The following is a 17,624-nucleotide window of genomic DNA, read 5'->3' on the forward strand; positions in this document are numbered from 1 at the left end:
CACCTTTGTTTTTTTATGTCATAATTTTATAGTAGGGCTGTCAGTTAATTAACTTGAGTTAAGGTTTTGTAATTTTAGTGCACAAAAAAAAAATGTATCGTGATTAATCGTCTGAAAACATCCAAAATACCTCATCTATACAGGTTAAAGAAAGTGTGCTTTATCAGTTTACCAGATTTTGAATACCATTACATCAACTAATGTGAATTCAACGTGAACTCAAAATATTTCACCATTCGTTGGATTTAGGTTCAAAGTTAGGTGAACAAAATATATGAAATTGTCACGGTTGTCGTCGGTGAATGAGGACCAAAACGCAGCAGGTATGTGTATGCTCATTGTGTGTATTTATTTACAGACTAAATGAACATCAAAACGAACTCACGAGAATAAACGAACAACCAACAGTCTGGCAAAGCATAGGCTCAACACAGAACAACCACCCACAAAATACAAGACAAACACACCCAACTAATATAGGACTTCCAATCAAAGGCAACACCAAACAGCTGCCTTCAATTGGAAGTCCAACCCCAATTAACTCAACATAGAACCAGACACACTAGACTAAACATAGAAATACCTAAACATAAACCAAAACCCGGAAATACTAAATCAAACACCCTTTTAACAAACACACCACCCCGAACCAGATAAAACGAATACCCTCTGCCACGTCCTGACCAAACTACAATACTAATTAACCCTTATACTGGCCAGGACGTGACAGAAATGCCCTTACATTGATGACTTTTTGCAAATCCAGTCAGTTTTGCACAACATCATCACAGATTTTTTGGTTTGAAATTACTTGGTAACAATGTTGGTTCAACCACTTTTTGCCCAGTAGGTTGTAATGCTTTTTGTATGAAAGAAAATCTTAAATTAGAGCTCCAATTAAGCAAATTAGGCATTTGTGATTCATCTGATTAATCGACAAATCCTGCAATTAACTTGATTAAACGTTTTTGTTGTTTGACAGCCCTATTTAATATATATATATTTAAAGGTCTTTAGTAATACTTTAGCAATAAATGTACACATTTGAGGACCAACATATGATTTGATTATTTTGCATGATCCCTTCACATAAAAGGAAAAAAAGGAATGGGGTGGGCAAGTCAATTGAAATCATTACTAATTGGCTCATTAAAAAAGAAGATATGGAGTTGGTTTTTGTACCATGTGTATTCCTCTAAACCCTTCCAGCTTCGTTCAGAAATGTAAATTTTAGGATTTGTGTACGTTGGTGTATTTAGAGCTTTTCTCAGAAGTTGAACGGCTGTTCATGGGAATGGAAATCGATCACTTGGCTAATTGACTTCAATACACAGGAAGAAAAAGTGTGAAACCAGCCTTTGAAGTTGCTAGGCTTTTTCCTGTGTAAAATAATAGTTAGGCTATAGTTTACTTTTCGTTCATCCTAACAGCAAATGGAGGGCTAAATAACAAATATGACTCTCGCAGTGAACATGGTAGGATACATTAGGCCTATGTAGATTGACTTTGTGCGTCCAACAAGGTCTGCCTGCCCTGCGCTCTAACCTCCACGGGGTTCCTCTTTGCAGTCGATTGCCCTGGGATGAAATCTGACAGTCTGACACAGGGAGTGTCAGACAATAGCGACAGCGGAAACAGCGGGTTTATACACCATTGCTGCTTTCATCTGTTTCTTGTCAATTCGTGGCAACGTCACCATCTGCAATTCAGGATTAGAGAGGTGGGCACTAGGCTCCACTATAGGCCTATAACACCTGAACGTGCCCAGATTAATTTGGAGTGGACCGTGGGCGGTATGGGATTGAGATGGGAGTTCCCGCTATAAGAGGGCACCGCTACCCAGCACTGAGCGCATCATTTACGCATCAACAGACCGAGCTGTAGAATTATGTCTCTCTTCATCAATCATGAATTCACTGCACACAGACTGACTGACCAGAAAGAGATGGATTTTACAGCACATTTTGGAGACCAAGGTCAATGTAAAGGTAGGCTATGTAAATAGTTTTCAAATGTTCAGGCTGTAGCCCTATTCGTAAAAGCTTACCATCAACGTAAAAAAATGTTACAATAGTGACAGTTATATTTGTTTATTGACTTTTATAGTTTCCTTTAGGATTATTTTATTATGAATAGCATTTATTAATTATATTGTCAATATTCTGTCTAGATTTTGCCTAAAATAAATAGAGCACAAAGAAACAAACAAAAACAAAGTCCTAACATATAGAAAGATATCCATTGATATAAACAGAAATGCAGATGAAAAGAAAACGAAAACATACGGTACATTTCGTTTAATAATTGTCTTGAATAATTTTAGAACGCTATACCGGTATTTTGGACTGCTTAAATAATCATCAATGAACCATATGTTTGGCCAATTTCTCACATTTTTGGTTTTTGTTGTTGTTAAGACGTAAGGAATGACAATGGACTTTCATCACCCGAACCTGAGAGAAGCGGGTGTACAGAGGGCCAAAGGAAGCGCAAAAGAACCATCTTCAGTCGCGCACAATTGTCTGAGTTGGAACAAGCTTTCGCTCTGACGCCGTACCCAGACATCACTCTCCGTGAACGCTTGGCCACACATACGCATCTAGCAGAAAGCAAGATACAGGTTTGTGCAGTGATTATAACTAAAAGTGAGTTATTTACACTTTCTGTATATATCTATGCATTTAGGCTAGAACAACATATTTACCTGACTCTACTCATTGTTCATAGGTGTGGTTCCAAAACAGACGGGCAAGAAGTATCAAGAGTGGAAGACTCACCAAATCAACTAAGCCTACTTCTGGAAGAGGAGGTGCAACGTGCCAACCTATCCCAGTGGTCCCCTCCCCTGGTCCCTCCTTCACTGCAACCACAATGGGGGAGATGTTCCGACCAGACCAGATTCAGTGCGACGATGGTCAGCAGTTCTACTCCGACTGGATCCGTCTCTACAGCAACCCTGTGTCTCATACGCCTACACCCGTCTCCCCAAACCTGGCAGAATCCCTACTGTGGGAGGAAGACCGCCGATCTCACCTGGGATCTCTTGCTACTACCACTGCACCCATTGGAAGGCAAGCACACTCCACACGGCCATACCGGGATGGGTTCAACCAGCCCTGTGTGGGCACTTCAGGGTATAGGAACTTTAATCTACAGACTCTAGCTGGGTCACAGGCCAGATATGGTCACCAAACCTCAGTGGACCAGGTTGTCCCCTCCCATCCACAGCAGATGTACTGGGATGTGACACAAGGACAGGGTCATCATCCTCAGGTGGGCCCTCAGACCTCCATCGGATACATCTCAGACCTGATCTATAATGCTGCTATTGTCACCAACTTCCTGGAGTTCTAATGTCCTGTCCCTGCTTACCTATAGCCTTGTTGTCCCAGCTCTGGTGGTGCTGTCTTGCCATGAGTTGGCAAGACAACACAAACAGATGTGGGACCACTAGGCTATACCACTTGCCCAATACAGTACCTTCAGAAAGTATTCACACCCTTTGACTTTTTCCACATTTTGTGTTTCAGCCTGAATTCAAAATGGACTAAATATTATTATTTTTCTCATCCATCTACACACGATACCCCACAATGACAAAGTGAAAACATGTTTTTAGACATTTTAGCAATTTTATTGAAAATGGAATACAGAAATATAACATTTACATAAGTATTCACACCCCTGAGTCAAAATACTGTATGTTAGACTCACTTTTGGCAAGGATTACAGCTGTCTTTTTGGGTAAGTCTCTGAGTTTTGCACACCTGGATGGTACAATATTTGCACATTATTCTTAAAATACTTTAAGCTGTTAAATTGGTTGTTGATCAATGCTAGACAGCCATTTTCAAGTCTTGCCATAGATTTTCAAGACGATTTAATTCAAAACTGTAACTAGGCCACTCAGGAACATTCAATGTCATCTTGATAAGCAACTCCAGTGTACATTTGGCCTTCTCCTGTGAATTTGTCTCCCGGGTCTGTTGGAAAGCAGACTGAACCAGGTTTTCCTTCAGGATTTTGCCTGTGCTTAACTCTATTCTGTTCCTTTTTATCCTAAATAAAACTCCCTAGTCCTTGCCGATTACAAGCATACCCATAACATGATGAAGCCATCACCATGCTTCAAAATATGAAGAGTGGAACTGAGTGATGTGTTGTGTTGGATTTGCCCCAAACATAATGCTTTGTATTCAGGACATAAAGTACATTTCTTTGCCACATTTTTTGCAGTTTTACTTTAGTGCCTTATTGCAAACAAATGCATGTTTTGAAATATTTGTATTATGTACTGGCTTCCTTCTTTTCACTCTGTCATTTAGTTTAGTATCGTGGAGTAACTACAATGTTGTTGATCCATCCTCAGTTTTCTCCTATCTCAGCCATTAAACTCTGTAACTGTTTTAAAGTCACCATTGGCTTCATGCTGAAATCCCTGAGCAGTTTCTTTCCTCTCCAGTAACTCAGCTAGGAAGGACGCCTATATCTTTGTAGTGACTGGATCTATTGATACACCACCCAAAGTGTAATTAATAACTTCACCATGCTCAAAGCGATATTCAATGGCTGCTTTTTTATTTTAGGTGCCCTTCTTTTCGAGGCATTGGAAAACCTCCCTGGTCTTTGTGGTTGAATCTGTGTTTGAAATTCCCTGCTCAACTGAGGGACCTTACAGATAATTGTATGCGTGGGGTACAGAGATGAGGTAGTCATTCAAAAATCATGTTAAACACTATTATTGCACACAGAGTGAGTCCATGCAACTTATTATGTGACTTGTTGAGCACTTTTTTACTCCTGAACTTGTTTAGGCTTGCCATAACAAAGGGGTTAAATGACTCAAGACATTTCAGCGTTTCATTTTTAATTAATTTGTACACATTTCTAAAAACATAAATCCACTTTGACATTATGGGGTATTGTGTGTAGGCTGTAACCCAAGAAAATGTGGAAAAGATCAAGGGGTGTGAATACTTTCTGAAGGCACTGTATGTGTGTTGTCTGTCTCTCCACATTGGCAGAATTTGTGACCAATTGTAACATTTTGTTTTTATTTTGTTGTTAAATGTGTGAATCTTATGTCTTGTGTCTTTCATTAGCTTGTGAATAATCATAATAATCGTTTACTTCATCCAAAGAGGAATACATTGATTTATTTCACCATAGTAATGATTGACTAGAAGTTTAATATGACCTTTTTAAAACAGTTAAATAACATAATATATGGTTACAGAGATAGGGTTACCTATAGGATAGCCCTCTCATAGTTTTATTTTGTAGGGTCTTTGATGGACAAGCAGCTTTCTGCTGAGTACAAGAGGACCCATATGCATTACATACTGTAATGCTACATAGTTGTTTACTGAGGTATTTGTATTCTATCTGACATAGAATCATCTCTCATAGACCCATTTGGTCTGTTATTCATTCTAGGCGGATTTGATTCAACATTTAATGTTTCCAGGGAGTATTATCTTTCAAAATATCCTGATTAAAATGATTTCTTGTGGCAAGATACCATGACAGAAATAATTATTTTCCAAATAAAAACACTTTTTTCCAATAATATGGGTTGGACAGAGAAAAAAATGAATAATAAGAAATAAATTAAAACTGAAGCTCAGCGTCTATCAGCTTACCAGCTCTTTAATTCTAGCTGGGTTTAAGGTCTCCAGTGAAGTATTACATGTGAGTAATACAGTCAAGATATGACAAGAGCACTATGACAGTTCACCCCAGCCTGCTGGACAGTGATCTCTCCATATCATAATAATCTTTAATACCAAATAATCTTTCAATAAACCCTTAATCTGGGTGTCAAATCTCAGATCTTTGAGATACTTTTTTTTATATTCCAGATGTAGTTACATCCTTTAATCTTTCAACTGATATGAAAGGAAATTGTCCAGAGATGTAGTATAGGTGGGGGGGAAATCATAACACAAGCCGAAGTCAGATATCGTATTAAAATGATTTTGAATCACGAAAAGAGATATGTGTTGTCATGGAAGGGATTTAAGTACTACACAGCTCCTAGGGTAACTGTAATTGGTTTGTTTGTTTGTGGCCTGTAAAATCCATCTTTCTCTCTAATTCACCTCGAAACAGATAAGTGCCGATTGGCAGTTGAAGACAATACTGTCTGCCACATCTGGAAGCAGGTAGCTGGATGCTCGAACAGGCTTCCCCAAACTCAGTCCTGAGGCCTCCCCTGGGTGCTTTTGCCCTAGTACTAAACAGCTGATTCAAATAACCAACTCACCAAGCTTTGATTATTTGAATCAGCTGTGTAGTGCTAGGGCAAAAACCAAAAGGTTCACCCAGGGGGGCCCCAGGACTGACTTTGGGAAGCTGGCTGGAATAATATATTCACTATTCATAAACAACCCTATTCTCCAAAGACACTGCCTGTGAGTTTTTCTAGCCCAAGTATAGGCTACTACTGGCATGAATAGAAGTGATAAGCCTTTCATAATGTGAATGTGTTAACTGTACTCAGTCTGATGTGAGACAATTGTTACTCAAAGTTTACCACTTGCCTCAATTTACTGTAAATGGACAGGTACAATGGACAAAAACAACTTTATTTTATTTCCAATAGAACATGGAATATCCCTAATATTACCAGGGCTAATAAGATCAATGTAAGGGTAAAGTGGGACTTATCAAGAATTGTTATGAAGCAGCTCAAAACTTCAAGCCTAACCATAGAGGGGGGTTTGTGTACACACACACACACACACACATACTCATTCAAGGGTTTTTCTTTATTTTTACAGTTTTCTACATTGTAGAATAATAGTGAAGACATCAAAACTATGAAATAACACATATGGAATCACGTAGTAACCAAAACAGTGTTAAACAAATCAAAATATATTTTATATGAGATTCTTCAAATAGCCACCCTTTGCCTTGATGACTACTTTGAAGAATCTAAAATGTATTTTGATTTGTTTAACACTGTTTTGGTTACTATATGATTCCATATGTGCTATTTCATAGTTTTGATGTCTTCACTATTATTCTTCAATGTAGAAAACAGTACAAATAAAGACAAACCCTTGAATAAGTAGGTGTGACCAAACTTTGGACTGGTACTGTATGTATGTGTGTGTGTATATATATATATATATATATATATTTTTTTTTTACATTGAACCAAACTGATCTTAGAGTTTGTAATTACATGGCTGCAAATTTTATTGAGAAGACAAACAATATTGAGTAGACAGAAACACACTGAAGGAGTGTAAAGTACAGTATGAATAAACTATTGTATGAAAAAATCCCTGATCCCTCCTAGTAGGAAATGATCCTACATGTTCTTTTAACAGGTCCTATAAAAGCTAAATGGATGGAAATAAATAGATAAATATCCCAACTTGTTCAGTGCACATTAGTAAATAAATGAGCTGGGAAACACGGAGTCAACATCATCATGATAAAGCAACGATGGTAAAGCACAAACAACTTTTACATCTGGGTCACATTCAAGATCTTCACTCTAATCCGTTTTCAATTCATGAATAACATTGGACAATTCTTATCACTAGTTTTGGGGTTAAGTCAAAGCTGTACATTAACTTCCATTCAGGTAGCCTAGCGGTTAAGAGGTTGGGCCAGTATCGGAAAGGTTGCTGGTTCGAATCCCCGAGCTGACTAGGCGAAAAATCTGTCTATGTGCCCTTGAGCAAGGCACTTAACCCTAATTGCTCCTGTAAGTCGCTCTGGATAAGAGTGTCTGCTAAATGACTAATGTAAATGTAACCCCTTTGATTTCTGTTTTGAAGTCCACTGGTGGGTCAGGTAAGGGCATAGTTCTCCAGCAATGTGTTCTGTTGATTAGAACACAGACTGGTGCTATGGTTCTCCTAGCTCTCCCTCCATGGTCCGTACCAGAACATACAGCTCTGCCAGGCCAACTACGGACGCAGCAATCACTGCAGATATCACCCTCTGAAACACACAATCAAATATGTCAACAAAGATACTGATTCTTAAACAGGGGTTTGAAATGTGAGGGATCTTTGTATGGATTCTTACCGCCGCTGTCTCTGTGAAGAGGTATTGACTGCCGAGATAGGAGCAGGCGAACGTCGCCACCACTGTCACTAGGAAGTTTAAGACCGTCACAACAGCAGCTTTTGCTGAGCGCACTAGACACACACACGTCAACATTAGAGGAGGGAGGGTTGAGGAAAAGGTAGATGGAGACGATAGTGACAATCTTAAGAGACTATTTGCATGCAAATGTTTGAAACCCATAGCAACCTTCTCTCCCAAAGTCCGCCAATGTCTCCCGACGATTCATTTGCTGGGGGGGGGGGGAGAAGTACTCGCATGAATCAACAACCAAAACACTAAACGCTATCATATATTTAGGCTGGCTGCCATGTGTCAATCCAATACGTACAGTAGGCTACATGCTGAGTGTGGACTGTGCAATTCACCTGAGTGTTTACATTCCGTGTGATCCTGTTGTATTCTTCATTGGCCAACTTGGCTCTGATTCGCTGCAGACGAGCCACGAGCACAGGGTTCTGTCACAAAGAGGGTGTAACGCTTTAGTGTAGTCCTCATGACGGAGATCAAATGAAGGGGTTGAAGGAATAACCATACATCGAGGTCTCACTTACTCTGGGGGGCATTTCAACCTTAGGCAGGTGCAATGAGCTGTCCTCCAACAACTCATGAAGGTAGAAGGGTTGACCTGAGAGGAAGATAAAGTACACATAGGCTAGTACTTAATTCGTGAAATGTATGACCTTTGCAACTATGTTTATATAACTGTGTTTATACATACCATTGTCTAGCAGACATTTATGAAGTTTTCTTGCAGTTCTGAAAGACAGAGTTGATGGTTGCTCCTGTTGAAGAATATCTTCCAATTCTTTCTGTAGTTCTGTTGGAACTGAAGCCTCATCCTTCTCCAGCAAGTCTCTTACCCTCTCTCGAAATGTGTTTCCAATCACAAATGACGACGCCATTCTCTATAGCTAACGTTAACTGTCAGATTTATGTAGTTAGTTACAATGAACTGTGCTGACAAGTGGCTGGATTAGCTAGTTGTTGTTCGCCCGTAGCTGGCCGAGCAGAGTTAGCCAGCTGATCTAGCTAGCTACAAGTAGAGAATGCTCTGGCTACAAGTATAGCTAACAACATTAACTAGCAAACCTAAGACCAGGAGCAAACGTTGGCAGTTTATACAGATGATCCATTCCCAATTCTTCACAAATGGATACATTTAGTATTAATCTAATCATTGTATCAACTACCCATTTTAAATTGTCCGATAACGATGAGAGTTTAGCTAATTTTAGTAACTAGAAGTAACGACAGGAGAGAGAAAGCTGTCTTTGAAGCATCTATGTTCACCTTGTGACAGGATCTGACGTACGTAGCTACTTCCACTAAAAAAAATGTTTTTTAAATACTGTGTTACTGAACCTTAATACATCCAAAATATTCAGTATCAACAGAAGTGTACGCCATTTTTATTCCTCTTGGTAGTGGAACTTCTATCTCTAGATATTCTGAATAATGTAAATCCACATGGCTTATCCATTTTTAACAGAGAAATCTAAATGTCCCAACTGGCTGATGATACTACTATTATTTTTTTTAAAGACAAAGACCTGGTCGTCCATGCTCTTAATGCTATCACTGCACACTCTATTGCATCTGGATTAAAACGTTTCTAAATGTGAAATCTTATGTTTATATGACTCTGATGATAAAGAAATAGAAAAATATTCCTGTACAGGACTGTGTTAAATATTTAGGAAAACATTTGTCAAAAAAACAGACAACGTATGAATTGCTCTCCTAAAATTAAGAAAACCAAGAATATATTTAATAATTGTCTACAAAGGGATCTTTTTATACTTGGTAGAGTACTTCTGTCCAAAGCAGAGGGACTGTCTCGCTTTGTGTACCCCACATTATCTTTATTTGTAAATCCCTCTACCTGTAAAGAGATCAACAAGACCTTTCTTGACTTCATCTGGAAAAATAAGTCTCACAAACTAAAAGAGTCAGTCCTCTCAAATAAAAGAGCTGAAGGAGGTCTGGAAGTGTTGGATTTTGTTGACATAAATAACACTTTCAAGATCAATTGGTTGAAAAGATGTTTGATCAATACAAATTCAATTTGGTATTTCATTCCAAACAATGTTTTTAATAAGTTGGGAGGTCTTCAATTTTTACTGAATGGTAATTATATTCCTGATAGATTACCCGCTAAATTGGCTAGGTTCCACCAAAAAGCTTTAATGTCCTGGAAAATATGTTTCCTGCACATTTTTTCCCCACATAAAGCTTTTTTTGTGTGTAATAATTCAGATATAACTGTAAGTCATTGTTCTACCCCAGCGGGCATGAGAGGAATATAGACTTTGTTCTTGATGTTTTTGACAACGGGTAATATTCTTGCATATGAACAATTTATAATATTGAATAAGATTCCAATACCTTTCAGAGAGTTTATTTCTGTGATCAAAGCCGTTCCCAGTGGTCTAACTACACTAATGAAAACTCATCTTAGCTTTGGTAATGATCACAGAGTTTATCCAGAACTCAGATTGGAAGGCGAGGGCTTACTTGAGAAATCTTGTTGTAATAAATACATAAGACAAATTTTCCATTCACGGAACCATCTGACATTGTCTGGAAAAAAGCTTGGTTGATGCCTTACAAATATTGTATACCAAGCAAATTTAAGGAAGTACACTTTAAGATTCTACATAAGATCTATCCATGTAATTCTATGTTGTCCAAATTTGTGGCTACTGATGATATCTGCGTTTTCTGTGAAAAAGAAGGCAAAAATCTAACTCATTTGTTCTATGAATGTCAATCTGTGATAGATTTTGGGGGAAACCTTGCAGAATACTTATTTAGCTTTTTGAACACTACCCATGTTTTTGACATGAAGGATATATGTTACTATAGCAATGATAACAAGACCATTGAAATGATTGTGATTTTTTTTTAAATTTTTGTTGCCAAATACTTTATACACAAACAAAAATTCCATAATTCTATACCAAAATTATTATCCTTAGTGAATAACAAAAATAATAACATCATCATAATGAGATGTTTTTCTGAGTGAATAAAATTGCACTAGAATTGTTGTTATTTTTTACAATTATTTCTTATATATATTTTTGGGTTATTTATATATTTTATTTTTTATATGTATTTATTATTTTCTTGTTTATACCTGTGTTTTGTTTTGTTAGACATGTTTGATGTAGGAATGTCAGTTGTTGTCACGCCCTGACCGTAGAGAGCCCTTTTATTTCTCTATTTTGGTTAGGTCAGGGTGTGATTTGGGTGGGCATTCTAGATTATGTATATCTATGTTCTATTTCTCTGTTGGCCTGATATGGTTCCCAATCAGAGGCAGCTGTTTTTTGTTGTCTCTGATTGGGGATCATATTTAGGCAGCCTTTTCCCACTGGGGTTTTGTGGGATCTTGTTTTTGTATAGCTGTTAGAAGCCTGCAAGACTTTACGTTCGGTTTGTTGTAGTTTTTTATTTTGCCGGTGTTCATTTTTAATTTTTGTGTCTTTGTTTTGTATGTTTGAAATGTTCTTGTCTGTATGCCTAAAACTGTACATGTCAACATGTTTACACAGGGCACAGCCGTAAAAGATATCCAGGTCTCAGTCTGTTTTCCCTGTTAAAATAAAGATTTTTTTTTAAATAAAGGAAAAAAATGTTTGCCAACCACGCTGCACCTTGGTTTCCTTCGTACAACAAACGTGACAGTTGTAGATATTATGAATAAACATACATATATATATATATATATATATATATATATATATATATATATATATATATATATATATATAAAATAACAAATAAAAAAATACTGTAATTTCAAACACAGTTAATAATATACAGTATTTGTATACATGTAGTGGAAATAATTATTGTGTTGATTTTTGTGCAGGTATTGTTTTCAAATATAGCTATTATTTCGATTTCCTTACCACTTTGCATTGTGGTTAATTTCAGGGGAAATAAAATAATGAAGCTAGTTCAATGACAATGCCTTGAAATTAATGATTAATAATTAAAGCCCCACTTAGTTTTCCTTTCTTTAAATCGTCATTTTATGTATAATAAGTCACTGTGTGTTTTATTTAAAAATATATATATATAACTAACGTATTTCCCTGATCCTCCTTGGGCCACTGAAATGCTCAGTCGAACTGTGTGGGCATGGTTATACAAATGTTAATATATTTGCATATACATCCCTACTGGCTGATAGAATCATCTAGAGAACACCCCCTTACCCCTTCAAAAAACTATAAACTAAAAAACAGGAGATCATCACATCACTGGAACTAAGGAGCCTAGCCCGAACCATGAAAAGCAGCCCCAGACCATTATTCCTCCTCCACCAAACTTTACAGTTGGCACGAAGCATTCGAGCAGGTAGCGTTCTCCTTGTATCTGTCAAACCCAGATTTGTCCGTCGGACTGCCAGATGGTGAAGCGTGATTCATCACTCCAGAGAACGCATTTCCACTGCTCCAGAGTCCAATGGCAGCGAGCTTTACACCACTCCAGCTGACGCTGCTCTGCCATGGAAAGCCATTTCATGAAGTTCCCGACGAACAGTTATTGTGCTGACGTTGCAACCAGAGGAAGTTTGGAACTGGATAGTAAGTGTTGCAACCGAAGACAGACAATTTTTATGCGCTATGCGTTTCAGCACTCAGCGGACCTGTTCTGTAAGCTTGTGTGGCCTACCACCTCGCTGCTGAGCCGTTGTTGCTCCTACAGTAGACGTTTCCACTTCATAATAACAGCAATTGACCGGGCAAGCTCTAGCAGGGGATCAATTTGACAAACTGACTTGTTGGAAAGGTGGCATCCTATGACAGTGCCATGTTGAAAGACCCTGAGCTCTTCAATAAGGCCATTCTATTGTCAATGCTTGTTTATGGAGATTGCGTGGCTGTGTGCTCCATTTTATACACCCGTCAGCAATGGGTGTGGCTGAAATAGCCGAATCCACTAATTTGAAGGGGTGTTCCTACACTTTTGTATATATAGTGTATTTATATTCTGGATACTGGTCCGTAAGCTAACTTCCTGCGATTCTTTTGCCATGGTGTTTTGTACTGTGTATTTGAATACTATATTCTCGACATAGCTCCTTCTATTATTTCTACTACTGTACATTGCATTTTATTTATTTAACCCTTATTTTGTGGGTGTTCGTAAATTCACCCTGGAGTGCCAGAGTGCACTCAGAGTGCGCTCTTGGTGTTCTTAAATTCATAGCGTTGTCAGATTGTCTGTTCATAAATTCAGAGTGTTTTGCTCTTGGAGCGTTCAAAACGCATGCTGGACTCTCTGGCCAAGGAGTAGGGTTGATCTGAGCGTTCTGACCTCACAGCGGCAGTAAAGCACCCAAGCTAACAGGCTGAAGTTGGCAAGCTTGCTTGCTAGCTACTTCCAGACACAAATGAAAGAACACCCCACTCTGACCATTTTACTCGCCCTAGAAGAGCTGGTTAGGCTGTTTTCATGTTATCTAAAGCATTGGTGTCTGTAACTGTGCTGCTGGCAACAATTTAATGATGTTTTTTTGCCGACGTTTACTGACACCGGTCATATTCAACAGGTGTTGCACGTTCGTAAATTCCTCAGTTATTCTGCGCTCTGGCACACTCAGACGAGTTTGCTCTGAAATTGGAGTAGATAGCCAGAGTGAATTTATGAACGCACCCTTTACCAGGTAAGATGACTGAGAACACATTCTCATTTACAGCAACGACATTTACAGCAACGAGTTACAGGGGGATGAATGAGCCAATTGGAAGCTGGGGATGGTATGAGGGGGCAGATTTGGAATTTAGCCGGGGGTAACACCCCTAGAGTCCACAGAGACGAAGCTACTGTCCCCAATCACTGCCCTGGTGCATTGGGATATTTTTATTTTAGACCAGAGGAAAGAGTGCCTCCTACTGGCCCTCCAACACCACTTCCAGCATCATCTGGTCTCCCATCCAGGGACGGACCAGGACCAACTTAGCTTCAAAGGCAAGCCAGCACTGGGATGCAGGGTGGTACATTCTGTTCTGACTGTTAAGAAAAATTTCCAATAAAAAAACACAAGAAAACTTTAGTTAAGTTCAGAGAACATTCTAATAATGTTATTTAAAAACATATAGATTTTATTCTCAGCATAAACAAAACTTTATCATCTTTCTTGTTAAGTGTTTTCAGGTGTGCTGGCCTCGCCACTAATTGGCCACACATTTTAATAAGTTCTTGTTTCCTTTGAAATGGAGTCTGTTGGACAGACAAATGAACAGCTTTGTTTAAGTAAAGAAACAAGGCATGCTAGCTCCATCCTGGTGGCGCAGTGGACTAATTCCCAGTGGTGTAAATTATTTAAGTAAAAATACTTTAAAGTACTACTTAAGTAGTTTTGGGGGTATCTGTACTTGACTATTTATATTTTGGACAACTTTTACTTTACTACATTCCTAAAGACAATAATGTACTTTTTACTCCATACATTATCCCTGACACCCAAAAGTACTCGTTACATTTTGAATGCTAAGCAGGACAGGAAAATGGTCCAATTCACACACTTATCAAGAGAACATCCCTGGTCATCCCTATTGCCTTTGATCTGGCGGACTCACTAAACACACATGCTTAGTTTGTAAATTATGTCTGAGTGTTGGAGTGTGCCCCTGGCTATCTGTAAATAAAATGGTACTGTCTGGTTTTCTTAATATTGGGAATTTGAAATTATTTACACTTCTACTTTCAATACAAAGTATATTTTAGCAATTACATTTACTTTTCATACTTGAGTATATTTAAATCCAAATACTTTTAGACTTTTACTCAAGCAATATTTTACTGGGTGACTCACTTTTACTTGAGTAAAGTAAACATACCTTAATAGAAAATTACTCAAGTATGACAATTGGGTACTTTTTCCACCACTGCTAATTCCATGGATAGACAGAAGATTATAGGTTCAAATTTCACAGATGCTGTCACAATAAACAAATGTATTTGTTTTCATGATTCATGTCTAAGGAAACTAACTTCCATGTGTCCTATCTGTGCTTGGAGTTAAAAAATAAGTTTGCCCAAAATAAGCTAGCAGTGTTATTAAAAGACTTATTGAAATATTCAGTGAAAGTTAAGGAAGTTATTCAAAAAACAAATAACCTGTAATTTTGTTCTCAGAGCGTTAATAAAATCTCCCAGGAAAACTTTACTAGAACCAGAGTAAAACATTCTCAGAACCTACCTGCAACCTAAAAATAAACGTTCCCTGAACAGGCAAAATGTTCACTTCCGTTCTTAGAACGTTTAAAAAAACATTCAGTTTTACCGGTACGGCAACTTCTGGCTTTGTTCCCAGAACCAATGGGAAACCAAAAACGTACCTTCCCACAACTTCCAAGGAATCAAATTTGCTAGCTGTGTATCTTTTCAAGTTATTGTTTTAGAACCCAAGCTCTGGAAGGTATAACTTGTTCACATTAAAATGTAGTTCTATTCTGATCCTTACAAAATAAGGAACACGTGTTTTCGTGACTGATGGCACTTTTCTAAAATTCTATGACATTTTCCATGATCAGACACTTTATCCAGATAGTAAATTAAACACCATCTGCACCTAAAACAATTACAGAAAGCACTGAGTCTTACATATGATAAGGACAGACATACACAAGTAATATAATATCCATAAACAATAACTTTATTAAAAGAATAAGGTTAGGGGAATATATTGTCTCATTCAAACCTAAAAACAAAGTGCAAGTTAGGGCCTACATTACTATCATAACCATATCATACATTAGGAGTTAGCAAGACCCGGCTAGAGGGATCTGGGACCAGGCTAGAGCATTTCTACGACCTGCACCACCAGTTTAGCATGTATAGCAGCCACCTCTGTCAGCATCAAACTAGAAGGGTTAGGGAGGAACCAGTTCAGCTGCTTCTCTGCCAGTCGATGTTCACCTGTCTGTCCTGTGTATGTGTGTCTGTGTCTCAATCTCATACTCTTCATCCTCAAGTAGCTCCTCCTCCTCATTTTGCAGGCCTTTCATCAGCGATGACCCTTTAGCACTTAAGAAATGGGATCATGAATGTAAGGGAATTGTGTAGCTACAAGTTATCAACCTGTTTGCAAGGTGACAAACCCCCCCAAAACATTATTTTTTTTACATTTTAATATCTGATAGTCCATAACTGAAATATTTATGCTCATGTATGCCTGTAATTAGTAAAGTCACAAACCAACCAGCTAGACCAGGCAGGATGATTTTATTACCAAACTGACCACAAAGACTGAGCTTTCATAGTCATGTGATATATTATCAAAAGATTAGGCAATACAAAGACCAAATACCCGAAGTGCTGCTTGTACATCCTCATTGATTCACTGGTGAAGAAGAGGCAGGATATTTTTATGCTTAAGACAAATTCCAGAAAAATAGGTTAGAGTTAAATATGTATTAATTCTAACATCTCCTGTAGCTAGTTATTGCCTGTTGACGGCTGCAACAGTATTTCAATCGAGTACATGCTTAAATAACTGAATGAACAACAGAAACAGAATACAATATGGACATGTCTTAATGAGGTACGGCCACGTCTCCGATGAATGCTGATGACAGATGCTGGTAACCCTTTGCTGGGAAACAGAGTGAAACGCTTAAGTTAAATGAGCTTTCAGACCAGCCTTCCTGATTGAACTTTTGCAAACTACATTAAAATTCACAGAGGTTGCCTGCTCAAGACTTAACCTGCTTCCAGCCAAACTAAGCACTGGCAATGCAGACACACGATAACTAGCTACATTGTGAATACGGAGTTAGCGTAACTATGCGTTCAAACAGGGCTGCAATGAAAACGAATGGGCATACAACTAATTATTATCTTCAAGCTTTCAAGCAAGACATGGCAATGGACAAATTGCATCTGAGAAAAGCTGAAAAACGGACCCCTTCTGGCGCAAACTTTATTTTGTTCCGTGTTACAACGTATTGTACGTAGTTTATTATAGAAAACAACGACCTAGCTATACTTACTGTGTAGACAATGTAGTTAGTTACTGTAATAATAGCCTGTTTGCAGTGGGGGGGAAAAGTACCCAATTGTAAAAGTTAAAGTCTCCTAGCAAAATACTACTTGAGTAAAAGTAAAAAAGTACTTGGTTTTAAATATACTTAAGTTTCAAAAGTAAATGTAATTGTTAAAATTAGTACATTGAGGTAGAAATAACACTCTGGAATTGTGTGTGACTGCACTAGGCCTTTAAATGGAGATACTTTATAAACACAAGAGTACCTGATGCTAAGGTTAATCTTTTTAGGCCCAGTGCAGTCAAAAACACGATGTTTATATATATTTCCACACTATAAGGTTGGCATAATACTGTGAATTTGCGAAAATTATGATAGTGGTGGTATCAATAGACCAATAAGAAAGATGTCCAAACCTCCGCCAAAAACAGCTCGTTTTCAATTTTCCCCTCCCGACTCAGAACACTCCCAGACAGTCCTAGCTAAATTCTTGCTTGAGAAATTTCTCTTTGCCAGGAATATTTTTGA

General features: G+C 38.0%; 2 protein-coding genes and 1 long non-coding RNA gene across 3 annotated transcripts; 1 reads left to right on the plus strand and 2 right to left on the minus strand.

The window, feature by feature from the left end:
• The first annotated feature begins 2,364 nt into the window (after positions 1 to 2,364).
• LOC106612740 (homeobox protein SEBOX) lies at positions 2,365 to 3,524 on the plus strand. Its single transcript, XM_014214197.2, has 2 exons — positions 2,365 to 2,620; positions 2,728 to 3,524. Exon 2 carries the CDS (start codon positions 2,872 to 2,874, stop codon positions 3,352 to 3,354), a length of 483 nt encoding a protein of 160 aa, XP_014069672.2. The 5' UTR covers positions 2,365 to 2,620; positions 2,728 to 2,871; the 3' UTR covers positions 3,355 to 3,524.
• Positions 3,525 to 7,175: 3,651 nt separating this feature from the next.
• Positions 7,176 to 9,405, minus strand: LOC106612664 (transmembrane protein 199). Its single transcript, XM_014214059.2, has 6 exons — positions 8,810 to 9,405; positions 8,643 to 8,716; positions 8,457 to 8,546; positions 8,278 to 8,320; positions 8,050 to 8,162; positions 7,176 to 7,962 (listed from the first exon to the last, which is right to left on the minus strand). The coding sequence occupies exons 1-6, from the start codon at positions 8,991 to 8,993 to the stop codon at positions 7,867 to 7,869; spliced, it is 600 nt and encodes a 199-aa protein (XP_014069534.2). The 5' UTR covers positions 8,994 to 9,405; the 3' UTR covers positions 7,176 to 7,866.
• Positions 9,406 to 15,743: 6,338 nt separating this feature from the next.
• On the minus strand, positions 15,744 to 17,618 carry LOC106612662 (uncharacterized). Its single transcript, XR_001330340.2, has 2 exons — positions 16,421 to 17,618; positions 15,744 to 16,137 (listed from the first exon to the last, which is right to left on the minus strand). It is a non-coding gene; the product is annotated as an uncharacterized lncRNA (long non-coding RNA).
• Between the last annotated feature and the right edge of the window lie 6 nt (positions 17,619 to 17,624).

Source organism: Salmo salar, chromosome ssa09 (genome assembly GCF_905237065.1).
Source record: "Salmo salar chromosome ssa09, Ssal_v3.1, whole genome shotgun sequence".
Lineage (NCBI taxonomy): Eukaryota > Metazoa > Chordata > Actinopteri > Salmoniformes > Salmonidae > Salmo > Salmo salar.

Bases quoted from the DNA above. Each gene is read 5' to 3' on its own strand.
- LOC106612740 (XM_014214197.2), top strand. From the start codon at position 2,872: ATGGGGGAGATGTTCCGACCAGACCAGATTCAGTGCGACGATGGTCAG.
- LOC106612664 (XM_014214059.2), bottom strand. From the start codon at position 8,993: ATGGCGTCGTCATTTGTGATTGGAAACACATTTCGAGAGAGGGTAAGA. The intron at 8,547-8,642 runs GTAAGTGAGACC...TCTTTGTGACAG, and splicing joins AGGTTGAAATGCCCCCCAGA to AACCCTGTGCTCGTGGCTCG. The intron at 8,163-8,277 runs GTTGCTATGGGT...GTGTGTGTCTAG, and splicing joins GGCGGACTTTGGGAGAGAAG to TGCGCTCAGCAAAAGCTGCT.